General features: G+C 45.8%; 2 protein-coding genes across 2 annotated transcripts in view; both read right to left on the reverse strand.

The window, feature by feature from the left end:
- LOC122923190 (cytochrome P450 2J6-like) overlaps window positions 1-1,161 on the reverse strand; it is a 28,880-nt gene extending 27,719 nt beyond the window's left edge. Inside the window, exon 1 of the mRNA XM_044273926.1 lies at window positions 1,029-1,161. Coding sequence (XP_044129861.1) covers window positions 1,029-1,082 — 54 coding nt within the window. The 5' untranslated portion in view covers window positions 1,083-1,161. The remainder of the gene's footprint in view (window positions 1-1,028) is intronic.
- Window positions 1,162-4,817: 3,656 nt separating this feature from the next.
- Window positions 4,818-26,708, reverse strand: part of LOC122923188 (solute carrier family 12 member 4-like) — an 84,542-nt gene continuing 62,651 nt past the window's right edge. The window contains exons 17-24 of the mRNA XM_044273923.1: window positions 20,643-20,811; window positions 19,356-19,551; window positions 18,769-18,938; window positions 16,849-16,980; window positions 10,617-10,724; window positions 9,590-9,774; window positions 8,605-8,738; window positions 4,818-6,463 (exon numbers count right to left, since the gene is read on the reverse strand). Coding sequence (XP_044129858.1) covers window positions 6,372-6,463; window positions 8,605-8,738; window positions 9,590-9,774; window positions 10,617-10,724; window positions 16,849-16,980; window positions 18,769-18,938; window positions 19,356-19,551; window positions 20,643-20,811 — 1,186 coding nt within the window. The 3' untranslated portion in view covers window positions 4,818-6,371. The remainder of the gene's footprint in view (window positions 6,464-8,604; window positions 8,739-9,589; window positions 9,775-10,616; window positions 10,725-16,848; window positions 16,981-18,768; window positions 18,939-19,355; window positions 19,552-20,642; window positions 20,812-26,708) is intronic.

Genomic DNA, 26,708 nt, shown 5'->3' on the forward strand with positions numbered 1-26,708 from the left:
AATTTTTTTTTTTAAATATCCATTGGAGTGGTGTCACCATTGCGGGGGTTCAATTCAGAGCGATTCTTTATAGATGTGAAGGGTCCATCGCCTGTAATTTTTTTATTTTCACCTAAAGGCTCAGCTAGATTCCTCATATCTACCATATCGGTAATGTCAATACCCAATTCTGCACATTGACGTTTATCGTGACACAAACTTTTTCCACTTGAGTTTTCTCACAAAGAGATTGAGGTCTTTGACCCACCCGAATAGATTAAAGGCATGGGTCGGGACCAACGAAAGGCCCTTTTTGAGAATGTTAATTTCTGCTTCCGTAAGTGTTCTAACTGATAGGGTTAAAACTTGTAGCTCATCAGATGACACTACGGTTGATGCAGGTGATATTGGGTACATACTTGGGGATCCTTCCTTTCCCTCAACATATAAGTTGAAATGGGAGACACCTTGCCTAAAAAATTGCCCCGAGATGATACACCTCTACCCCTCAGTGAGTTCCCCATATCAATTTATTAAACCAAAAGCCAAGAACAGTGGTGGGTGTACCCCCACAAAAATGTCAATGTCTCAAAAACTTGTCATGTGTCCTTAAGCATCAATTACAGCTTGACAACGACCTCTGATGCTATTCACATGTCGACTTATTGTCTGCTGAGGCATGGCATCCCACTCTTCTTGATGGGCAGCCCTCAGGTCATTGAGGTTCTGAGTTACAGGCCTCTACACAGAGACTCAGCTAATCCCATAAGTTATGAATGGGATTCATATCTGGAGAAAGTGCAGGCCACTCCATTTGAGGTATCCCAGTCTCCAGCTACCGTTCCCTAATAATGCAACCTTGACAAGCTGGCGCATTGTAGTCCATAAAGATGAAATTATGCCTGGGCTTTTTGCAGAGGCACAAGGATTAATGAGGTTATTCAAGTATTATAGGCTTCTGGTCATTGTATCATTTACAAAAAGTAAGTCAGTTCTGTATTGACTAGACACAGTTTCCCACACTAACACCACCACCACTAAAGGCTCACCAGTGGCTTATGCACAGAGCTCTCCCTGACGTCTCCAACATTTTTGGCGGCCATACTTTCTGCTCAGAGTGAATCGACTTTCCTCAGTGGACAGCACTGAGACCCACTGGTCCCTCGCCAGCGTAGATGCTCCCTGGCCCATGCAAGACAATGACGCAAAATTGCCTAGTGGTGTGGTCACGTAACCTTGCAGGTCATCTAGCACGCAGACCATGATGATGCAGTTTCAAATGGCCTGATGCGACACTTGGGTGCCTCTCAAATGTACCTTGAGTTGTGGGGCAATCATCATCCGGGTCTGTAGGGCATTGTTCACAATGAAGCGGTCATCAGTGGGATGTGCTTTTCTGAGACTCTTCCAGTCTCTCTGTATCTCTGTTGCAACCTGCTGATGACACTGACACTCTAAGCTCAGTGGCCACTTCTGTCTGGGAACATTCTGCTTGAATCCTCGCAATGGCAAGGTACTGTTGATCAATTGTTAGGTGTTGTCTTGGTCTCATTATGTCAAAATGTAACCAGCATGATGAGGACGACTGTTTAAATACCAATTCGAATTGAACCAGGAAATTTATTGGCCGATTCATGGATCAAACACATTGTAAATTTTGCAGTTAAGCTCCTTGTTAGAGAACAGCAAGTTGTTCAAAAAGTACTGAATGATTGAACAGTTGGCCATGCGCATTCAAAAGTTCAGAGAAGGTCACATTAAGTTCACCTGTAAAGGTTAAAATAAATTTTAGGTCCATCCTGAAATTTTAGCCACAAGCCAAATATCCCTAACTTTTTGTGAGTAGTGTATGTAGCAGCACTCTACAAATATGCAAGCTGAAACATAGCCTTACATGTCGTATAACCACACAATACTTGTTTGACTTTATGTAACCTTGTGAAAATGATTAGCTACAGTATGTTAGGCTAGTTTCACACTTGCGGCAGGACGGATCCGACAGGCTGTTCACCATGTCGGATCCGTCCTGCGGCTATTTCGCCGTGCCCGCGGACCGCCGCTCCGTCCCCATTGACCATAATGGGGACGGGGGCGGAGCTCCGGCGCAGCACGGCGGTGCACGGAGAAAGCCGCCGGACTAAAAAGCCTGACATGCAGTAATTTTAGTCCGGCGGCCTTTCTCCGTGCACCGCCGTGCTGCGCCGGAGCTCCGCCCCCGTCCCCATTATAGTCAATGGGGACGGAGCGGCGGTCCGCGGGCACGGCGAAATAGCCGCAGGACGGATCCGACATGGTGAACAGCCTGTCGGATCCGTCCTGCCGCAAGTGTGAAAGTACCCTTAAACCAAACAGTGTGTGGTTTTCTTGAAAAGTGGATGTTTTTAAATATTCCATGAAAAAAGTAATAAAAATGCAACAATTTATTTTATATTATTACATAGCAAAATACACAACTCATGTCTAACAAAACAACAAAAATGAAACCATAGATTTAAGATAAATTGAACACGTAAAAAATATTTAGAAACTGTACTGACAAAGGCAAAAAAAATTGAAGTTTAATTAAAATGCCGTAGCAAACCGGTGTTCTCAATAATAATTTAAGGATGGGGCATCTGCCATAGGTCCCTTAAAGGGGTATTCTGGTTATGTTAGTAGTATCCCTGATCCTGTGGATCAGGGAAAACTTAAGTCATACCATTAGAACCCCCACCAATCACGAGGCCCCCAGACCCAGTGGACCCCCCCAAGGTGAACGGAGAGGCAGGTCTGGCATGTGTGCAGACGCTCCATTCATTTCTATGGGAGTTTCGAACATAGCTGTGGTTAGGGAATAACTTAACATACCGTAAGTGGAATATCTCTTTAGGTCAGGACAATGGACCAGTGCTTGTCAACTTGACAATTTTTCTTCTCATTTCTTTAATCATTTCCATTAACATGTGACAACTATAAGGAAGTGATGGGCATGTTGCTTTCTGAGAAATTCCCAAAAATACTTGCAGAAAAAGCCTAGTGCAAACATAGGGGGTCATTTATGACCAGCTATAAGCCACTTTTGTGGTGTTTATCTGGCGCAGATTCTGTCGCACACCATGGTACGGCAGAATCTGCAACTTATTCCCCGCTCACGCCAAGTCTAAAAAAGTGGGCATGGTGCGGGCGGGGAAGGAGCTGGTGCGTTTCATTCATAATTTTCTACGCCTGGTCTAGGAGTAGAAAATAGTCAAAATGTAAGACAGCAAGGAAGCTGTCTTACATTTAGAATCGACAGTGGATACGCCGAAATTATGCAGAGGCCGGCGCCTTCACATAACTTCGGCAATCCGCCGCCAGCACAGGGGCTTATTAAGGCCGGTGTCTAAAGCGCCGGTCTTAATAAATGTGCTACATATTATTATTTTTTCTTTGCTTAGTAAAAAAAGCATATAACTATAAAATTTCTCTATTCTCTACAATACACATTAATACATATGAAGTGTATAACGTCATAAACTTTTCTTAGAATTAACAAAATACATAAACCTTTATTTAAATCTTATACTTAAAATTGGCACCAGTAAAAAACATTTCTAATAAAAGGCAGAATAGAAAACTGGGCAAGAAATGTAATCTACACACAATCTGGATGAACACTGAAATAACATTTTTGGACCCAAAATACATCTTAAGCATTAATAGAAATTAAAGAGAATTAATAGAATTAATCAGATACTACTTCTTTTCAATACTGCATCAGTTTCTACTAACAGTTGTTACCATTGGAGCAGCCAGAAACAGACATAGGTCGCAAGGGATAACCTACACAAATTTTGCTTTACTTGCCTTGTACTAATCTTGAATGATAGCACTTAATAGCTTTCAGATACATGATGGCTTCTCTGAGCTCGGTTTTCATTTCTCAAATCTTTTCAGAACATGTGTACAGTGTGAACATGCTCTATCGCATCAAGTATGTAATTAGGATAGCAAAATATGTATTTCCAGTCATATAGATTCTATATAGAAATCAAACTGGAGTTCACAAGAGAACACACACACACACACACACACACACACACACACTTAAAGGGACACTGACAGGCCCAAAAAGCATATTTAGGGGGTATATATGACAGTATAGGTCTTATAAAGGGTATTAGAATCATCTAAGTATCCCCCCTGTCCACCTCATAAATACAGTAAAAATAAGTTTTATAACCTGCTTTCCTGGCGTTCAATCTGCCCAAGGGGCGGTGCTTCATATCAACTTGCGCCCAGCCAGCCTCGCCACAACTGCCGTTTGAAGCGCCGCCCAGCTCATCAATATTCACTGAGCTGGGCGGCTACTCTGAAGCGCTGTACTAGTGTCCCCGGCCATCTTCAGCGCATGCGCCCGGCACCCTCACTGGCCGGGATCGCATCGCGCGTCTGCTTTATGCGCATGCGGGGCGCTGCTGTGCCCGGCGCATGCGCATAAAGCAGACGCGCAATGCAATCCAGGCCAGTGAGGGTGCCGGGCGCATGCGCATAAAGCAGACGCGCGATGCGATCCCGGCCAGTGAGGGTGCCGGGCGCATGCGCTGAAGATGGCCGGGGACACTAGTACAGCGCTTCAGAGTAGCCGCCCAGCTCAGTGAATATTGATGAGCTGGGCGGCGCTTCAAACGGCAGTTGTGGCGAGGCTGGCTGGGCGCAAGTTGATATGAAGCACCGCCCCCTGGGCAGATTGAACGCCAGGAAAGCAGGTTATAAAACTTATTTTTACTGTATTTATGAGGTGGACAGGGGGGATACTTAGATGATTCTAATACCCTTTATAAGACCGTCATATATACCCCTAAATATGCTTTTTGGGCCTGTCAGTGTCCCTTTAAGGGTACATTCACATGACTCTTTGAATGAGTCTGCATCCATTCCGAAATTTTGCGGAACGGGTGCGGACCTATTCATTTCAATGGAGCAGCAAAATATGCAGACAGCATACCGTGTGTTCGTGCATCCGTTGTTCGGTTCCATGGCCCCACAAAAATATAGAGCAATATAGAGCATGTCCTATTCTTGTCCGCAATCGCAGAAAAAAATAGGCATTTTCTATATAGCGCTAGTCATGTGCAGTCAGCAAAATGCGGAATGCACACGGCTGGCATCCATGTTCTGTAGATCCACTACCCGCAGACTGCAAAACAGTCATGTAAATGTAGCCTAAAAGTGCATAAGAGCATTCACTGTCCAACCACCTTGTAAGCTGCTCCACCTGAGGTGTTCAACATATGACCTTTCCAGAAGCGTGGCAAAAGGAGAGTATATGCCCTAAGCTTCATGGGCTGTAAAGCGGGTACATCGCCTCTCTTATTTAAGGACAGTGGCACTTTATTAATCTCACATACAGACTATAGCAGTCAGGCGCTTGAGGAGCTGATCATTTATACGGTCTCAATATAATTCTTTATTTATGTAGCATTTAAAGTATACACCCACTTAGGTTTTTACTAAATGTCGCTCAGCCCAGCTAAAGAGTTTTGTAATATACTTCAGTAATACTTAAATTTTTTATTTTTTTTGGTCTATTCTGAAAATAAAAGCATGGACTATCCGTTCTTTTAAATTGCCACAGATGTTAGGCTCTGGGCCTCTAATTGATTTCATATTGAATAAGTGCAGTGCAATGTGGGAGATTTAGGAAACGTTAAAATTGCTGCTGATGGTGACCTTCTCTCGAAAAATGAAAGCAGAGTTTTAATTGAATGCTATGGGGAAAAAAAAAAGTTTTCATAATTCTGCCAATATTTTTTGGGGGGTAAGCTTTAAATACAGTCTCTATTCCACTTTTGTTAACATCGTAAAAGCTATTAAAGTGCTAACAATTTTCAGCAGTGCATTGCGTATCTACTATTGTATGCCACGCTATTGAAACAATATTGCCTCCAACCAAATAATTCTAGCTACAATTGTTTCACGCTACTGGCAGACAACAGCCTGCTGGAGCTCTCTGGATCTGGCATCGCCAGATGTTACTGGAATGCCCGCTGGCCCCATTGACTATAATGGGGTCTGGCTGCTGCCCAGCAAATATGCTGGAATTCGGCCAGACAAATACGGCTTTGCCAGGTAGCAGCGGGTCTCCATTGGACCCCATTATAATCAACGGGGCTGTTGGACATTCCAGTAACATCAAGCAATATGATCCAGAGAGCTCCAGCAGGTTGTTCTCTGCCGGCAGTGTAAACCAAGTCTTAGCCTGTCATCTATTCAAGTAAACATTAATCATATACAGCTTTGGATGAAGAATCATTCAGACTGTGTAAACACATCGGCAAATGTTTAAATAGAAATTTTAAGATTCCTGAAATGCTTTTTTTGCTTCCAAAACGTTTGATCAAAAGGCACAAAAAGGTGTGATTGGTCCAGTATCAGGAATAGATGGTGATAACCTCTCGGCCTCCTCCGCGAACCAGCAGCACTCTTTCCAGACCTTCTGTTAATACCTCAAGGAACTCCATATCTAGATTAACTATAAGGATTGACAAACCGTAAATATTTTAGGTTTCATTTTCAGACATACAGTATATAGCCTTTAATTGATACAAATTCTTTAGTATGGAGGAATTCTGACACTGCTATTTCCATCTTTTTTTTTTTTTTAAAGCATTTACCCTTAAAATTTATATATAAATATTTGTATTCTATGTGTCAAGATAAGTGTGGGGATATATTATAAGTATGTGTTTTGATGGAATAAAATGTATTAAAAACAAAATTCCTTGTTGCCTTGTGATCATCAAGAGGTTGAGAGAATTGGGAAAAAAATCCTCCAGAATGTTTTTTATGGAAATTGTAAATTTTGAATTCAAAAGTCTTAAAGGGGTTGTCCCATGAAAAATATTCTACTGTTTTCAAACCAGCACCTGGATCTGAACACTTTTGTAATTCATGTAATTAATAATTTATTACAGCTACTGCTGCAATCAGTCAGCCCACAGTCCATTGTCCATGCTGCAGTCAGTCAGTCAGCCCACAGTCCATTGTCCATGCTGCAGTCAGTCAGTCAGCCCACAGTCCATTGTCCATGCTGCAGTCAGTCAGTCAGCCCACAGTCCATTGTCCATGCTGCAGTCAGTCAGTCAGCCCACAGTCCATTGTCCATGCTGCAGTCAGTCAGTCAGCCCACAGTCCATTGTCCATGCTGCAGTCAGTCAGTCCACAGTCCAGTGTCCATGCTGCAGTCAGTCAGCCCACAGTCCATTGTCCATGCTGCAGTCAGTCAGTCCACAGTCCAGTGTCCATGCTGCAGTCAGTCAGTCCACAGTCCAGTGTCCATGCTGCAGTCAGTCAGTCCACAGTCCAGTGTCCATGCTGCAGTCAGTCAGTCCACAGTCCAGTGTCCATGCTGCAGTCAGTCAGTCCACAGTCCAGTGTCCATGCTGCAGTCAGTCAGTCCACAGTCCAGTGTCCATGCTGCAGTCAGTCAGTCCACAGTCCAGTGTACATGCTGCGGCTGTGTCACGGTGGGGAGTGGGGTAAAACTCCCCACTATATAGGGTGGGAAAAAAGGGGAAGCAACTAGGCCTGGACACCAGGAAAAGGGAGCAGGTCACCTCCTAAGTCACCCTAATCCTGGACCTGACTCCTAACCGTATGAGCAGACCCAGATGGCAGGTGAGCTCATACAAAAGGAACCTCGGACCCCAAATCGCCCTGATGATCCCTGAATAAAGGTTAGGAGCTAGAGACGACCGGTTCCTCCAGAACGCGGATGAACAGGAGTCTCACAGGCCAAGCAGCAAAAGGTAAGGGAATACAGTGAGCAGCAACTGGGTCGGCAGGTGATACGACCACACCGGAACAACAAGTACTTCCATTCCACAGCAACAGGATGGAATACCAGCACCAAGACTACCTGGACTCCCATGTGGACAGAATGCATGGCGGCCCTAGGCAGAGCTGCTCACTGACTTGTGGTTCCCCCTCCAGGGAACCCAGGGGCCCTCTCACCAAAGGCACAGACAGACAGGGGCATGTCTAGCAACCATGCTGGATAACACACCAAACAGACCAGACATGTAACACAACACTAGACATAACACACCCTGTACATAACCCCTCACCAAACATGTACAAGGGAAGGAAGGGGAAAAAACATAAGGATGACATCAGAAGACCTCAATGTCTAACTAGGTGGCCCTCACACTGGAAGGATGGAATATCCAGGGCAGTAGCATAGCTCCAGCACACACCAAGGCTGGAGACCTACTGACATCTCGCTCACAGCACCAGATTAAGTAGAGTCATAAGGCCACACCCAGAACACACCTATCCAGGAAGTTAACCTCTCCAGCACCAAACAGGGAGAGAACCAGAAGAAGGAAATCACAAACATGCTGCACCACGACACGTTGCCCCTGGCAACCAGCATGCACGGCTAACGTGTCATGGCACACAACAACAAGACCGTGACACGGCTATGACAGGCTGGTAGGTCCTTATTTTAGGATAAATGCTGTGGTTGGTCCATATGTTTGAGCATAAGAAATTGCACCTCAAGTATAAACTGGAAGCAGAGGACAGCCAGTAGCATTACAGATGTCCAGTAAAAATAATGACTTTTGTACTGTTAAATTAATGTACGGTATATAAAAAGGATACAGTTTTCATCCCCATCTGTATTTTTAGGTGGACCTGGCATGTTGAGTAGTACTAATTTGGCATCATGTGATTTTGTGACTATAACTTCATTCAGTTTCACCGCAGTGTGCATCCTACGAACATTGGACTGGTTGCTGAAAGATAAAACTATATATTTTAGTATTCTGTAAGCTTAAATGCTGGGGTTGGGGTGTAATCACAAATCACTTACAGTATTTTCCATTCCCTGGAAGCAGAAATAAAAAGAAAGCAGAATATATATACAAGATAGAAAGTAATGTGGAACATAAAGATTACAAAAAACGGCACCACGTACAAGAGGCTGTTCATATAACATTTTTGTCTCCTGTTTAAAATATATACATTAGGGGAAAAAAGGAATAAAAAGTATAGTAAACTACATTTTTCCATCCCGTAGAGTCCAGCAAAAAAAAAAAAAAAAAAAAAACACGTATAAGAATTATATATATATATTTTTTTTTTACAGTGGAAGCTTATGGTGACAGATGCCACTGCATCCATTTAACGTGTATGTCATGTTTATACATTACACGTGCTATAAAAAGGTGATGTGAACACAGCCTTATATAGAATTAAGATAGGGAATATATTTAGTATACTTAAATAATTGATTAATTGATAGATATTGAATATGTGGAATAGGTTTATCTTAGGCTTGTTTCACACTGTCGGTACAGCCTTCCAAGCAGGCTGCTCCGGCATAGAATGCTGGGTTTTATCCAGATCTCCGCCGGACCCCATTATAGCATTATAGTTTATTGGGCAGAACGGCATTCCGGCAGGCTGTTCCCGGCTAAAACAGCCTGCCGGATCGGTACACAGCAAAGTGAAACAAGCCTTAGTAGATCCAGTAGATAGGCGAGTTTCTGATTAATGACATAGGGGAAATTCAGTGGAATGATTTTCCTTGTCAGACATCCCCTTTTAAAAAGCAAGCGCAGCATCCATTCTTTGGCCAACGTACGGTTTTATGTCAAAAAGATCCCTGAAATGTTCTGATGAATGATTTTTCCCTCGCTTCTCAGCATTGCGTTTCTCTTTTGTCCAAGTCATGTGAATGTTCTCCGGCACCACCTCAATCTCCTCTTCATCTTCGGAACACAAGCTATCCAAGCGAATAATAGAATGTCTATCCTTTATTATCTGTGCCTAAGACATTTGGAGAGAAAAGTACAAATATTTGTGCTACAGAAAAAGAAACGCACGTCAACAAAAATTTCAGACAATTGCTATCCATCTATCGTACTGTGCAAAAGATTTATAAAAGGTGTGGAAAAATGCTGCAAAATAAGAATGCTTTCAAAAATAGAAGTGTTATAAGTTTAAATTTATTCTGCGGCAGCAAAACAACCCAATCATAAAGCCAATGTTATTAAAGTGAACCTGTCCCTATGAAAATGCAGTGCAGTCTGCAGGCAGCACATTATAGTAAAGGAATACCTAACTGATGGGCGCCAACCCCACTGATCTTGAGAACGGGGGTCCCATGCTCTCGTCCTCATGGCGCAGCATGCCGAGCATGCGCCCTGATGCTCCATTCATTCTCTACGGGGCTGCTGGAAATCTTTTTAACAATATGTTACCAACAATACATTCTTCAATAAATCTATGAATGTTGTGTAAGAAATAACACCCTGAATAACACCCAACACAATCCAGCGGAACACCAGGGATTTTAGAGGGTGCAATAAATAGTCTGTGAAACTCCCAGAGATGGGGTGTTACAGCTGGGGTTATATACTCTACACTGTTATGCCCAGTGGCTCTTGGCTACAGTTATTAGAAGAAGGTCCCGATCCTTATTAAATCAACAGTAGCCCTTTAATAGGGTATTAACAAAACTAGCTCCTTTGGATAGTACATCTCCTATAATGTTCTTATATTCAAATTATGTGAATTTACAATAAATTATATAAAAAGAGGAATTTGTATCACACACCTTACATACCCTATGTATTATACGCGGAAAGTTAGGTAGCAGTGAAACCTACCTCCCGATCTCGCTCTGTCTTGGTCAAGCGAATTTGTTTAAGCATCTGAGAGCGCTGTTCCATCATTAGAGTTCTTTCGTACGTGTAAGCAGAAATATCACTATTGTGCTGAAACACACAACATTTTTGAATAATTAGGCTTTTTAAAGAGGTGTTCCAGAACTTTGATATCGATGACCTACCATTTCAAAAGTAGTGAAACATAAAAAGAACTATACATATTTGGTATCACCGTAATCATATTAACCCAAATAATAAAGTTAACATTATTTATGCTTCATGATAAAAAGTTAAAAATAATAATAAATAATGTGCTGAGAATTTTTCCATGGACGAGCACATCCTCTTGTAAAACGAGATTTTTGTATAACTTACCAGTAAAATCTCTTTCTCGCTCTTTCCTTGGGGGACACAGAAGACCTTGGGTATAGCTCATCTCCATAGGAGGCGTGACACTAAGTGAAAACTGTTAAGCCCCTCCTCCACAGCTATACCCTCAGCCTGGAGAGAGAGACTGCCAGTTGCGTGTCCAAGCAGTGAGAAAAGGCAAAGTCCAACAAGGAACCAACAAGCCAACTACCCAACGGGTAACAAAAACTCGGAAAACGTACAGAGAAAAAACAATGAATGGGTGGGTGCTGTGTCCCCCAAGGAAAGAGCAAGAAAGAGATTTTACTGGTAAGTTATACAAAAATCTCGTTTTCTCGCCCAATTTCCTTGGGGGACACAGAAGACCTTGGGACGTTCAAAACCAGTCCAAAAGGGGGAGGGACCACAGCACCAAGGTGAAGCACCCGAAAGGCATCAATGAACCGCCGCCTGCAAACCCAGGCGGGGCAAGGCAGCAGCTGCCAAAGTCAGAGTATGCACCCTGTAGAACTCGGCAAGTCGTGCAAGGCAGACCTGTGGCCGCCGTGCCCAAATGCACGGCCGAAGCCCAATGCCTCCGGCCCAGGAGGCACCGACCGCTCTGGTGAAAGGAACGGTGACACCAAAGACAGAATCCTGCCCTTGGTGCGGTAACCTCAGCAATAGCCAATCTGATCAAGCGGAGGAAAACCACCCTGGAGTCTATCAACCCTATGCACAGACCTCCTGGAAACCCAAGAGGCCGAACGTCTGCAAGAGTCGGAGATCTCCAAGCAAAAAAACGGCAAGGCCCAAACAACGTCCAAATAGGTAAGGCGGTGAAACGAAAGGCAAACACCACCTTAAGGAAGAAACAGGATGCAGAACAGCCCTGTCCTGGAAAAGACAGAAAGCTCGTAACAAAAAAAGGGGCCATACCGGCACCCGTCAGAGACACGACTGATACGGAACACAACCGTACAGGACAGAAGGGGTAGAGAGAACTCCTGTAACGGCTCCAAGGACAAGATTGGAGCGCCGAGAGCTCAGGATATAGTCCCCAGGGCGGTACCGAAGGACAGTACAGAGGAACCAAAGAGCCACTCCGAGGAAGAAGGCCTTGGCAGGCCCAGAGGCCGGGAACGCTGGAAGAGGAAGAACAGCGCCGACACTTGACACCTCAAGTAAAAGACAGAACCATGGGGAAAGAACTTCAGAGTGGGGAATGCACAGCTTCCCACAGAACCCCAGACAAAAAAACCCTAAGTCTTACGACAGATCCTGGACGAGACACAGCCAGGAGTGGACAGCAGCGAACCAGCTGGAGTCGCCTGGCAAGCAGGCGAAAACCCAATGTGAACAGGCGCAGACCAGTAACACGGGCAGAAGGGTCGACAAAACTAGCCCCGTCAGCCCTCGAACAACGTTGTCCCGTATCTACCCGAATGGGGGAGCAGAAGGACAGATGGAAAGAACCCAAAGGATCCGCCAGATGCCAGGAGAAGGCAGGCTAAAGTCCATGCTGATGTAACCACGTTGTACAGCCCCGGTGTGGGATCAAAGGACAATCTGGACCGAAAAGGTAGTCCCCCCAAGTTATCGAGAAGGTAAGTCTACATCAGGACCATCGTCTTAGAATGGGCCACGCAATCTGCACTCAGCGGGAGGACAGAACGCGGTAGACTCGGTAAATAGGCACACAGCTAATACAGCCAGCGTGAAAAGGGAGACAGTACGAGGCCAAAAGGAACACCGGAACCATCCACATGAACAACCATGCTCACCCCAGAGGGGAGGACAGTGAAAATACAGCCTCCGAAGTCTGGCGGGAAGCCACATCGGAGTGAGCTGTATAGAGCGGGAGCCAAACAAAGCCGGCGAAATAAGGCAGTCGAGACAGAGACCGACATAACACCCTCCAACCGAAAGGAGGAGGAGTGGGCAACAGGGAAGCCACAGGACAGCTCAAAAGCAGAACCCGCTACACTGTGAGACGCCCGGTCCACCGCCTCGCAGAAGGCGAATACCTTGAAGAACCCAAGGCGGAGGTCCTCCGGACCTGGGTAATCCAGCACCCAAGAGAAGTTGGGTGACCGTCCCGAGAAGAGCAGCCCGAACCCGGTAGCAGATCAGACAGAAGCGTAGAGGCGCCAAGAGGAAGGACTCATACCACACTGCATCCGAAGAGGAGGAAATTACGGCAGGCAAGGGAACCGCAGTCCTGCCAGAGCCAATGAAGAATTCGAGAGGCGCTGCAGACAACAGCACTCTCGACCATGTGACCACTAGCGCAGGGAAGCAATGCCGCAGAAGGACGCAAAGGGCATGCATCTAGGACCCACGAACACTCCCTGGAATGAAAGGCCAACTAAATGAATGAGCACCACCCAGCTCGGTGCAGCAGAGAGAAATAGAGCCTGTCCGGTCAGGAGGACAGAATGAACTCCCTAGGGACGAGTGCAAGGCTGGCGGCAAGCATCGTCTCCCAAGAAACAAAGGTATGCCGCAGGAAGCAGGTGAGGCATACGTACGAGCAGCCCCGCAAGCAGCGAGAAGGCCAACCCACCTAGAAAAAAGGGGGGCTCGTCCCAGAGCGCCACAGCATGTACGGAATTGCAAAGTGCAACCTGAAAGGGAGTTATGCACAAACCTAGTATAGCATGCGATGGAACCCAATCAGTCCACCCCGAAAGGGGGGAAATTGTACCTGGCCAACTGCAGTCGGCAAGAGTGCAAAGACCCGTCCCAAAAGGGAGTGATGCCTAAGGCCGTACCTACTTCAGAGAAGCAGGACATACCCTATAAACCAGCAGGAACGCAGGAGGTCCACCTAGTGAAAGGGGAACATGCACAGGGGTATCCTAGCATTAAATGAGTGTGCAATAATACACCCAACACTGAACTCAGGGAGAGAGTAACTACTCTGCCAATGAAGGGGGACATGTACAAGTCCAGCACAGCCATATAAGGACAGCCGTGAATCCCATGAGCGTGCCAAATTCTGCCCTTGAAGTGAGAGGTGGTCACGCACAAGGCCAGCACCGTATCCAATGGAAGTGCAAGCGTTCCACCCATGTTAGAGGGCCATTCTCATGGCCAGCAATGTATCCGGTGAGAGTGTAGCACACCGCCCAGAAAAAAGGGGGTAAAGCACATGGCCAGCATCTCCTCCAGGGAGAGTGCGAGCACACCGCCATGCATGGGAGTCATACACATGGCCAGCAACGTACTGGCGAGAGACAAACACAGGCACTAAGAATGCGTGCATGTCGCCTGAGGAAGGAAGGCATGCCCCTGGCTGGCAGCGAATCCAGCAAGAGTGCGTACACCGCCTACGGAAGAGGGGTCATGCATATGGCCGACAGCGGATCCAGCGAGAGTGCAAGCACCCTGCCATGTATGGGGTACATGCACGTGGCCAGCAACGTACCTGCGAGGAAACACCCAAAGAGAGAGGGATGTATGTATGCTGCCTGAGGGAAGGAGGCATACCTAAGGCCGGCAGGGAATCCAATGAGAGTGCAGCATACCGCCTAAGAAATGGCCGGCAGCGAAACCAGTGAGTGCAGCATAATAACATAGTACATAAGTACATCATAGCACATCAGCGAGAGTGCAGCATTCCGCCTATGGAAGGGGGTCGTGCACATAGCCAGTACCGTATCCGGTGAAAGTGCAGTATTCCGCCTAAAAAAGGGGGTCATGCACATGATCGGCAACAGATCCAGTGAGAGTGCTGCGTTCCGCCCAGGAAGGGGGTCACGCACATGGCCGGCAGCAAATCCAGAGAGTGCAGCGTTCCGCTTATGGAAGGGGGTCGTGCACAAGGCCAGCACCGTATCCGGTGAAGGTGCAGCATTCCGCCTAAGAAGGGGGTCATGCACATGGCCAGCCAGGGAGAGTGCAGTAGCCCGCCTAGGAGGGGGGGGGATGCACATGGCAGGCACCAAAACTGGAGAGATGATGAATGCTGCCTACAGAAGGGCCGAATGCACTTGGCCAGCGCCGTATCCTGGAAGAGGCAAGAAAACCGCCTAAAAGGGGAAATGCCCTAGCAGCGACGCAGGCTGGGAGCGCAACACCATGCCGCCTGTGGAAAGAGGTCATGCAGACATGCAGCATTACTGATGAGGCTGCAGCGTCCTGCGCAGCCCAATAGAAATCATGATCTATTATTATTTATTTTATTATTATAATTTTTTTTTTTTTTTTTTCTTCATTATTTAAACTCAGCCTCTGAGGCTAAAGGGGAGCCACCATATAGGGGCCCTGAGAGACAGGAGAAAAAAAAGGGGGGCCAACTATACAGACCCATTTTTGGGAGCCGGCCTGCACCCAAAGGGTTAACAGGGATCCGGCCTGGAGGGCGGCGTGCGATCCCCTGGGGGCGGAGGAACCTCCAGGCGGGAAAAATTCGCGCCTGGAGAAGTTCCCGCCCCCTCCACCAGAGGCCGGAATATTGCGGCCTAGTAGGCCGCGAAGCCGGGGGCTAAAATGCGGCGCCCGGCCCGTCATACCGCCGGGACCTGAGGCGGAACGGCGCTTCAAACCGGCCGCGGGAGCCCACCCCGCAGGCCGGTCGGGATTGCGGCCCAGCAGGCCGAAGCCTGGGACCAAATTAGCGGAGCCCCGCCGACCGGCACCTGCTGGGGCATAGCCCAATGCCAGCCGCGGGAGCCCACCCCGCCGGCCAGAAGAGACAGGGGCCCGGAATGGCGGTTTGCCGGTCGCGGGAGCCCACCCGGCCGGCCGGAAGAGACAGGGACCCGGAATGGAGACAGGGGCCCCTCCTTGGACACTAAGCTAAAAACTGGCAGTCTCTCTCTCCAGGCTGAGGGTATAGCTGTGGAGGAGGGGCTTAACAGTTTTCACTTAGTGTCACGCCTCCTATGGAGATGAGCTATACCCAAGGTCTTCTGTGTCCCCCAAGGAAACTGGGCGAGAAAACGAGATTTTTGTATAACTTACCAGTAAAATCTCTTTCTCGCTCTTTCCTTGGGGGACACAGCACCCACCCATTCATTGTTTTTTCTCTGTACGTTTTCCGAGTTTTTGTTACCCGTTGGGTAGTTGGCTTGTTGGTTCCTTGTTGGACTTTGCCTTTTCTCACTGCTTGGACACGCAACTGGCAGTCTCTCTCTCCAGGCTGAGGGTATAGCTGTGGAGGAGGGGCTTAACAGTTTTCACTTAGTGTCACGCCTCCTATGGAGATGAGCTATACCCAAGGTCTTCTGTGTCCCCCAAGGAAACTGGGCGAGAAAGAGGCTTTTCTTTTGGCGTTCTCAAATGTTCTGTAAGCAGCTGCTCATAAATGAAATGTGTAGAAAAATACATGCAATACTAATGTCAAATCTTAAAGGCGATGTACATCTTTTGGGGCAAATTTTTAATTATTGCATTGTACTCATTTTGAGCTAAAAATCCTTTTTTTCCATTGGTATTTATTAAAAATACAGAGCACTTTTTTCTGTACAGAGCTGAGATGCACTAGAAGCAGCCTCTGGATTATCTCTTTTCCGTCAGTTGGGGAGCTGACGGACTCCTTATCTCTGCTCTCTGACATTATAAACACTCATTATAGCTCAGTTCTCATCTTACTAATAAAAAAAAAAATGGCTTAAATAAGTGTTTATGACCTCTAGATAGTTTAGAGATCTTAGAGGACCAGCACAAAGTAAAAGTACCAGTGAAAAACTGTTAACTCTTTGTGACAGAACAGATCAATATTTGAAATAAAGGCCAATTGAAAATATGATTTTAAACCAAAAATGTGTAAAATGCAATCATAAACAAAAATTGTCTCCAAAAGTGTACATAGCCTTTAAAGTCATATACAGTAACACACTTAAATGTAGCTGAAGAACAAAACCTTTCATTGTCTTACCATCTCAACTACTTCTACCTCAGCTTCTATTCTCAGATGATAAAGGAAAGTTGCAAGGTCCTTCTTCATTTGGATACTGTTGTCATCCATTTGTGCTACAGTAAAAATTCTCATTCTGCACTTTTTCCAAACCTGCCAAACAGATAGAAAACATTTTCTCATCATGCATGCAATCACAAAGAAGCTGAGGCAATTACACTTAACCCTTTCCTGAAGCTGCAATTTTCCTTTTTTGTGTTTTTTCGTTTTTCATTCCCTGCCAAGATTTTTTATTTTTTTTTCCGGTTAACATAGCCTGTATGACGGCTTGTTCTTTCAGGGACAAGTTCCACTTTTAATATTGCATATGATGTAGTGGGGAGCTGGGAAAAAAATACACAATTCCACCACTAATTTGTTTTTAAAAAGTGTTCTCTGATGTGGTAAAAATGACTTGTTAGTCAGCGATACCAGTTTTTCTTGTGTTTTAATACTTTTTTCTTTCTTTTCATCACCACATTCAGAACCCGTAACCTTTTTTATATTTGCATCTATGGGGCTGAGTGAGGTCTCATTTGCACTGAGATTTGTAGTTTTCAGTCATACCATTTTGGAGTGTATATGACTTTGTTCACTTTTCATTTTTTATTTTTTTTGCAAGGGCTTCAAAATGGCCATTTTGATTTATTTATTTTTCTACGGCGTTCACTATAAGGGATAAATACATTTATATTTTAATAGTTTTGGCATTTTGGGGCTTGGCGATTCTAATGACTTTTTTTATTGTTCATTTTTATTATAGGGAAAAGAGGATGAGTAGAATTTTTATATAATTTTTTTTTACCTTTTAAGCCCCTCCTAGTGGTCTTGAAAATGCAATCTTTAGATTGCATTTTTTATATTCTGCTGTTAATCTACACAGCAGATTATGAGGCCATTAATAGAAACTACAGCTCTAATACCTTGGGTTTCTTCAGCGAGACCCAGGGTATTAAGATCAACCAACGGCTCCCCCAATTGCAGTGTGGGGGAGCCTTGCCGGCCCCAGGAGCGCATCCTTCCCTGGAAAAAGCATCTCAGATAAAAAACAGTCACATTTGACCACGGCATCTGAGGGGTTAAATGTCTGCGACTGGCTTTATTACCAATCGCAGACATTAGGTCCTGGTGTCTGCTGTGTAAAACAGCCACCCAGCAGCTATGGCACCCACTCTACAAAAAAAAATTAAAAAATTTAAAATGTTATTGAAAATAAACAAATAAAATGTTTACATATGTTTTTACATGGTACTGCCGCATCCAGAAATGATTACTATTACAATATAGCAGTATTTATCCTCAGTGGGGATTACCATAATGTAAAAATTGCCAAATCATCTTTTTTTGGTCAACTTATCCCTGAACAAAACATGAATATGTACTTTAAAATTGTACCAATAAAAACTACAGCTTGCCCCCCCCCCCCAAAAAAAAAACTCTGCAAATGGAAATATGAAAGTTATAGATGTCAAAATATTGCAATAAAAAAATTTGCTTAAAAAAAATATATAAAAAATAAACTTGGTTCTGCCATAACTGTATGTATTAAGGTTCTCGTCATTCTTAGCATATTCCCCAAAACAATGGCACCTTTTATTTATTTTTTTATTTTACCCCACACCATTTTTTTCCCCCCATTTTTGACTACATCACTTTTTTGGACAACTTTGGGCACAAGCTTAGAGTGACAGAGGATTACTGCGTGTACCACAAGTAATGTAAATGAATGAAAATCCAACATTACTCCTGGCATGTGACAATCTATATAGATTTCTGTTTTGAAATCATTCGACTCACTGTTGGGGTTACCATTTCACATTAATATTTTTCCATATTGTAAAAACGTGATATGTGCATTGCACAAAAATATGGTGATATACATGGTATAGATAAAAGTAATACCTTATGTTGTCTTAGCAGGAATGGCAGCAGCATCAGCATCCCACCATCATGCACAATCCACCACACATCAATATTTCCTTCTAGATAACGTTCATGGTTGCTGGGATAGAAGGGGATGTTTTTAGGGACCATCAGTGCTAAATGAGCTGCAGTTGTGCACCGTACAGTGTCTGTATTAGGAAAAAAAAGCCAAAGTGATTGAAATATCACATTAACAGCATTTCCCACCACTAGAGGTGGTCATATGTGGTGTAACTGTTCCCTGCTCGGTTGATGGCAGTCCTCTTAATCTCTAGATTGGCAAGGGCCCCTCGCTACAGACCACCACAAATAACAATATACATATGCCATGCCCCTTTATTGGGGTTGTCCAGTCTTTTCTAAGTCATGGCCTAAACTCAGGATAGGCCCTCAATAGCTGATTGGTGGGGTGGTGGTGGTCCGACACCTTGCACCACCATTGATCAGTCGGTCAGGTGCAGTTCCATTGCCCGAAGTAGACACCACTTAGGCCATCCGTTAGAAAAGACTGGACAACCCATTTGAACAAGTTAGAGAATTATCAAGGCAAAATGATCAAAACTTGCCAATAAAGGTTTTCCATGAACGTGGATCTTCACTTTGTCTCCAGCCATAAGGCCACCCCAGCATTACTGTGTTGTGCTTCATTCCTCCAAGTCCACTTAACTGGATCAAATGTGAAATTCCTTCTCGAATTTTATTGGAGACAATAACTTGGCAGAAACCCTTCACTTTCTCTATCTCCATCATATTTTTTATGGTCTAAAATGATAAAAAAAACATTTGCTAATGAATGATGAAGAGTCTTCAGTACAGTACTAACTCAAAATGTATAACATGGAAATAACAGGTTACTGGTAAGAACTGGTGGGTGCGTCTAGTCTACCATTAGTATTGGGTGCACAGTGCAAAGTTATAGAAGTCCACTCAAGATTTAAAGCTGACCTTATATTGGTAAATCAGAAGGTAGATCCGTACCCAGTGATTGCAAATTTAGGGGCACATTTATTAAGACCGGTGTTTTAGACGGCGGTCTGTATAAACCTGTAAGCTGGTGGTGGATCCGCCGGAGTTATGAAGTGGATCCACCGCCGCTTCTAAATGTACTTGCCGTCTTACACTTAGACCTTTTTAGGCCTAGAAAATGGTAAAGGAGACGGGCCTCCTGGCCCGTTGCCTTCCCCGCCCACGCAACTGCCACTTTTTTTTTAGACCTGGCGTGAGCAGGGATAAGTCAGATTGTGGGGCAACTGGCCGATGCACCACAGTCTGCACTTGTAATACGCCTAATATAGGCATATTTCAGCATCATAAATGACCCTCAAAGTTTTTTAGTTAGCATTTTTCTATCACCATTTTCTGTATCAAGCTATTATAAAACTAGCATTTAGTTATCCAGCAGGTCATCAGTAGACCCATGAAACCCTTTTAACATTTGGTCAGTATTTTGCACTTATTTTATCAGGAGTGCAGCCTAAATACAGGAAATGTTTAATGGTAACATACTTTTCTTTTTTTGCAACTACTCCTGACTTTAAAGAGGACCTTTCATCAGTTTAGCCATAGTCTAATTATGGTCTTCCCTTATAGGGCGGCCCCCACTGATGCCATGCCATGGCTCTTGGCCTCGTTGATTTCGGTGCCTTATATTATAATGAGCCGACTCGGTAATACTAGGCGGAGACACGCAGGTTTCGCATGGCATCAGTGGGGGCTGCCCTATAATGTAAGACCATAATTAGACTATGGCTAAACTGATTAAAGGTCCCCTTTAAAAAAATATGCAAACTCTCAGTAGACTGTTGATACACATCTGCCACCATGGATCGGCATACATTTTTCCAGATTCCTACCTGTTCAGCAGCTTGTACTTCTCCATAGCTGTCCAAGAAGTTACCCTGTACTGTGGTACCAACAATGGTTAATCCCTTTCCAGCTTTCAGCTGAGAGGCAAACGTGAGCAGACGTGGATATTTAACATGTAAATCCTCATCCAATTTTAGTAAAACCAACAGCTGAGGCCTAAAAGATATCAACATAAGCCAGCACAATGAATAGACAGGATGAGTGAACATGACATGACCTTCTGTCCTCTTACACATCTTTCTGAGGAAAGCCCTTACTGTCTCTCCACCTCTCATATATATATATATATATTCATGGTAGTGATCTCCTACACAATGTCAGGAACTTCAAAGTACAATAAAGTCTACAATTATTTTAGGTTACAATCTCTTAAACATTAAGTGGAAGGAATTTTATTGAGATAAAGTATAAAGTAAATGTAGGAGACAATGTCAGAACGGTCATGAAACAAGTCCTCAATATCTAATAGCAGGAATAATTAATACACTTTAGGACGCATTCCTTTATTACTTCGGTATTTTTCATCTGTTGTGGATTCAAGAAATAGAAAAGGTATAAATGCTTTAGTTACATCTTATTCTTTGCTGGATCCACTGCTAGTTTTGGAGAGGATGAGAGAGATCGCTCTCTAGAGCTGGAGCCTATAGTTTAGGCTACTTTCAGACTCGCATTTTGGGCAGATCCGTCATGGATCTGTAAAAACGGATCCATTACAATAATACAACCGCATGCACCCGTCATGAACGGATCAGTTTGTATTATCTGTAACATAGCGAAGACGAATCCGTCATGAACTCTATTGAAAGTCAATGGGGGACGGATCAGTTTTCTATTGTGCCAGATAAAAGGTTTGGCTCAGTTTCGTCACGCGGACAGCAAAACGCTGCAGGCAGAGTTTTGGTGTCCGCCTCCAGAGCGGAATGGTGACTGAACGGAGGCAAACTGATTCATTCTGAGCAGATCCTTTTCCATTCAGAATGCATTAGGGCAAAACTGATCCGTTTTGGGCCGCTTGTGAGAGCCTTGAACGGATCTCAATAACGGAAAGCCAAAACGCAAGTGTGAAAGTAGCCTTAGTTTCATGCTCAGTTGCTGCACTAGGAGTTATAGGCGGCTATAAATGGGAACTTACATGAGGCGCTCAGCGGTGGGGGAGGGCAATACAAACTGCACAATGGGGGGCAGGGCTAGCAAGGTCAGCAATTCAAGATGGGAAATGTAGTATGTTCTGTCAAACTAATGTGATCAGCATTTTTAAACAGGACCTTGGTGAGGCTGCCGAAGACCTATGGTTTTTAAAGGTGTATGATTTTGTTCCATACAAAAGGCTGGTATCAATGAGAGTGCTGGGGTGAGGGCAGAATGTGCGTCATTGGCCTAACTGGCTGAAGGATACAACAGACATACTGATTATTAAAAGGTATTGGGTCACCAGAAAATGACTTACTATTTAAATCACATTTTTATGCTTAACATATTTTGAAGGAATTTTTATGATGTTATTTTTAATTTCCCATGTCAATATCTATACTTAAGCAAAAAACATAAAATCCTGCAGTTTTCCCACTGTCCACTAAGCCTAATAATAGGCACCACTTCTTGGTCTGAACAGATCACTTTACTGCAGTTACCTGCTTATCTGTTATTTTAATCCTGCCTGTAGTAATATCACCTCTGTGCATAGATAAGAAAGGACCCACCATTCACAATAGGTGATGGTCAGAGCTCATCTATTCTTTCCTTGTACAATGAACTTTGCACAGGTCACAGATCATGCCTAGAAAACTCTCCCATAGAAGTCAATGAGGTCCTCTCCTGACCATTGTGTCTATAATGCAATTTTCTTAATGCTTTCTAAATGATCAGGCAAGATGGCCGCCCCCATAATCATGTTCAGGAAATAGAATAAACAAATCTGCAATCAGGAAATGAAGAGTTTCGAAAAAAAAAAAAAGTTATACTCCTATCTGGTTTTAAATGGTAGAAAAAAAATGTTGGCGACACATTTCCTTTAAAGGCGTTGTCTTATGAAGATCGCAGTGTCCATCATGACACATTAAAGGGGTTAGCTGAGACTTTAAGCCTTTAAAGGGAATGCGCCTTTTGACGGTGGCCCAGTCTAAGCGCTGCATTGTGCTCTTTATGTTCATACTGATTTTTGTATAGTTTATGATCATGTATCCGATTGCATGTAAGACCTCTTTAAGAATTGCACAGTCACTGTCTGAAGACTAAGACGACTGAAATGTTATTCTGGGCGAATACAAAACACTTTATTTAACCTGACCGAGTCCCATTGGCAGAAACAGTATCCGCCATGGTGACTTCAGTCACTGCAGGGAGAGAGCCGGTGATCAGTGGCAATGCCGCGAAAGAGCCATGAAAATTGCAAAAGAGAAGACAGAATTGGTTATAAACAGCATTTTTTTATTCATATAGTATAAAGGACTGGCACTCATATATGGAATATGACCATGATTTATTGGGAATACAAGAAATAAAAATAGAAATAAAATTCAGCCCGTCAATGTACAGTCTCATCATAAACACAATCAGATATAAAAACTCCTAGGATAATATACTAGGAGCTGTAGGATATATGTAGGAGCTGATGGCACTCTGCTCAATCTGAATAAATCTTGTCTTGGACTGACAAAAGTGCCGTCGGTTTCCACCACCCTAAATTGGTATTCCTCTCAAAATAACCATGTATCGTCCCACAGACAGCAACTGATTAAACCCCGTGGGTTTCTGTGCGTCAAAATGTCCCGTATCCACGGACTCCAGAATGGCCGGGTAATCAGTGCTCTCTTTAAAACAATGTATCTATCTCCGCAACAGCTGTTGCAAACAAATAGCCAAACAGTGCACTTTCAGTGAGGCAAAAAGGAGATTTTTGTATAACTTACCAGTTAAATCTCTTTCTCGCTCTTCCTTGGGGGACACAGACCTTGGGTATAGCTCAGCTCCCTAGGAGGCGTGACACTAAGTAAAACTGTTAAGCCCCTCCTCCATCAGCTATACCCTCAGCCTGGAGATAGAGGCTACCAGTTGCGTGTCCAAGTAGTGAAAGGATAACAACCAATAACAGAAACAACCAGCCAGCAACCCAACGGGGCGCCAGACCATAACCCTGTAACCAAACACAGAAGGGTGGGTGCTGTGTCCCCCAAGGAAGAGCGAGAAAGAGATTTAACTGGTAAGTTATACAAAAATCTCCTTTTCTCGCCCATTTTCCTTGGGGGACACAGACCTTGGGACGTTCAAGAGCAGTCCAAGAAGGGAGGGACCACAAACCCAAGGCGGAACACCACCAGAGCATCAGGAAACCGCTGCCTGCAAAACCAGGCGGCCCAACGCAGCATCCGCTGATGCATGCGTATGCACCCTATAGAACTTTGTGAAAGTGTGCAGAGAGGACCAAGTGGCTGCTTTGCACAACTGTTCAGCCGAGGCCCGATGCCTCTGCGCCCAGGAAGCTCCGACTGCTCTGGTGGAATGAGCAGTGACGCCAAAAGGCGGAGGTCTGCCCTTGGCTCGATAAGCCTCAGACACCGCCAGTTTAATGAAACGGGCAATAGCCACCTTGGAGACCGCCAACCCTTTGCGCGAACCCTCCGGAACCACAAACAGGGAGTCCGTGCGCCGAAAGGACCCGGTGACCTCCAAGTAAATCCTCAACGCCCTGACCACATCCAGACGGTGCAGTTCCCGTTCTCTGGGGTGGGAAGGAGAGGGACAGAGCGACGGAAGGACGATGTCCTCATTGATGTGAAAGGCGGAGACCACCTTTGGCAGGAAAGTCGGGACAGGCCGAAGCACAACCTTATCCTGGTGGAAGATCAGGAAAGGTTCGGAGCAAGAAAGAGCCGCTAACTCCGACACCCGTCGGAGAGACGTGACGGCCACAAGAAAGATGACCTTGCAGGACAGAAGGCGAAGGGAGACCTCCCGTAAAGGCTCGAAGGGGGCTGATTGGAGCGCCGAGAGCACCACATTCAGGTCCCAGGAAGGAACTGGAGGGCGGTACGGCGGAACAGAGTGAGCCACCCCTTGTAAAAAGGTCTTAATTGGCCCTAGAGGGGCCAGGGGACGCTGGAGAAGAATAGACAGCGCCGAAATCTGACCCTTCAGAGAACTGAGGCACAGCCCCAGGTCCAGACCCGACTGGAGGAAGGACAGGATTGTGGGAAGAGAAAACCGGAGAGGTGGGATGCTCCGGGACTCACAGAACCCCAGATAGGACCTCCAAACCCGATAGTAGATCCTAGAGGATACGGGCTTACGAGCCCGGATCATGGTGCGGACTACGTCCGCGGAGAAACCCCGTCGCGTTAAGACGGCGGTCTCAATAGCCACGCCGTCAAACGTAGCGAGCCTAAATGCTCGTGGAAGATCGGTCCCTGAGAGAGAAGGTCTTCCCTGGAGGGCAGTGGCCACGGTGCGTCTGCCAACAGCAACATTAGGTCGGCGTACCAAGACCGGCGGGGCCAATCCGGGGCGATTAGAATCGCGGGGACGCCCTCTGCCGCGATCCTCCGAAGAACCCGTGGCAGGAGGGGAAAAGGAGGAAAGACGTACAGAAGGGAGAATTCGCGCCACGGAAGGACGAGCGCGTCGGCGCCGTATGCCTTCGGGTCCCGTGCCCTGGCCAGGTATAGGGGGACCTTGTGGTTGAATTTGGAGGCCATGAGGTCCACGTCGGGGCGACCCCAGCGAAGACAAAGGGCTTCGAACACCTCTGGGTGCAGGGACCATTCTCCCGGGTCGATGGTGGACCGGCTGAGGAAATCCGCCGCCCAGTTGTCCACCCCCGGGATGTAAATCGCAGATAAGGCCGGCACGTGCGTCTCCGCCCAGAGGAGAATGAGGGTCACCTCTTGCATCGCTGCGAGTGCCTCCCTGATGGTTTATGTATGCCACAGCCGTGGCATTGTCCGATTGGATCCGAACAGGGTGGCCCCTCAGCAGATGGGTCCAGTGTCTGAGGGACAGAAGAATCGCCCTCAGTTCCAGAATATTGATTGGAAGTCTGGACTCCGATAGAGACCAAACGCCCTGGACGGACCGGGGAGGGAAAACCCCCCCCCCACCCCCGTAAGCTGGCATCTGTGGTAATCACCAGCCAGTTCAGTGGAAGGAAGGACTTCCCCCTTAGAGGGATATGCAACCACCAGCCGAGGGAAGCTCGAGCCAGGGGAGGCAGAAGAAAGGTCCTGTCCAGACTCCTCAGTGATTTGTCCCAGGCCGACAGAATTGCCCTCTGAAAGGTGCGGGATCGGAATTGTGCGAACGGCACCGCTTCGAAACAGGCAACCATCTTTCCCAACAACCGCATGCTGGATCTGAGGGAAGGGCGGTGATGACGGAGGAGACTGCGAACCGACCCGCGAAGGGCCAGACGCTTGTCCGACGGAAGGCGGACCTCCGCCAACTCTGTATCCAGGAGCATCCCCAGGAAGATCAGCCGTCTGGAGGGGGTAAGGGAAGATTTGGGGTGGTTGATAATCCAACCGAACCGCGTCAGGGTCTCCAGAGTGAGTTCCACACTGCGGGATGTCTGAGAGAAGGAGGGTGCCTTGACCAGGATGTCGTCCAAGTATGGGAGAAGAAAAACACTTCTTGAACGTAGAAGGGCCAAGACAGGGGCCAGGACCTTGGTGAACACTCGAGGAGCAGTCGCCAGACCAAAGGGAAGGGCGACGAATTGGAAGTGATCGTCCCCCACCGCAAAGCGCAGGAAGCGGTGATGACATGGAGCAACCGGAACGTGGAGGTATGCATCCTGAATGTCGATTGAGGCCATGAAATCCCCTCTTTCCAGGGAGGCCACTGCGGACCTGAGAGACTCCATCCGGAATCTCTGCAGTCGGAGAAAACGGTTCAGGCGTTTTAGGTCCAAGATCGGACGCACTGAGCCTTCCTTCTTGGGAACCACAAAGAGGTTCGAGTAGAACCCCCTGAACCTTTCCGTCGGAGGCACGGGGGCGACGACACCCTTGTCCATTAGAGAGTGAATGGCCGCGAAGAAGGCGGCCACTCGTACGGGATCT

Source organism: Bufo gargarizans, unplaced genomic scaffold (assembly GCF_014858855.1).
Source record: "Bufo gargarizans isolate SCDJY-AF-19 unplaced genomic scaffold, ASM1485885v1 original_scaffold_1339_pilon, whole genome shotgun sequence".
Lineage (NCBI taxonomy): Eukaryota > Metazoa > Chordata > Amphibia > Anura > Bufonidae > Bufo > Bufo gargarizans.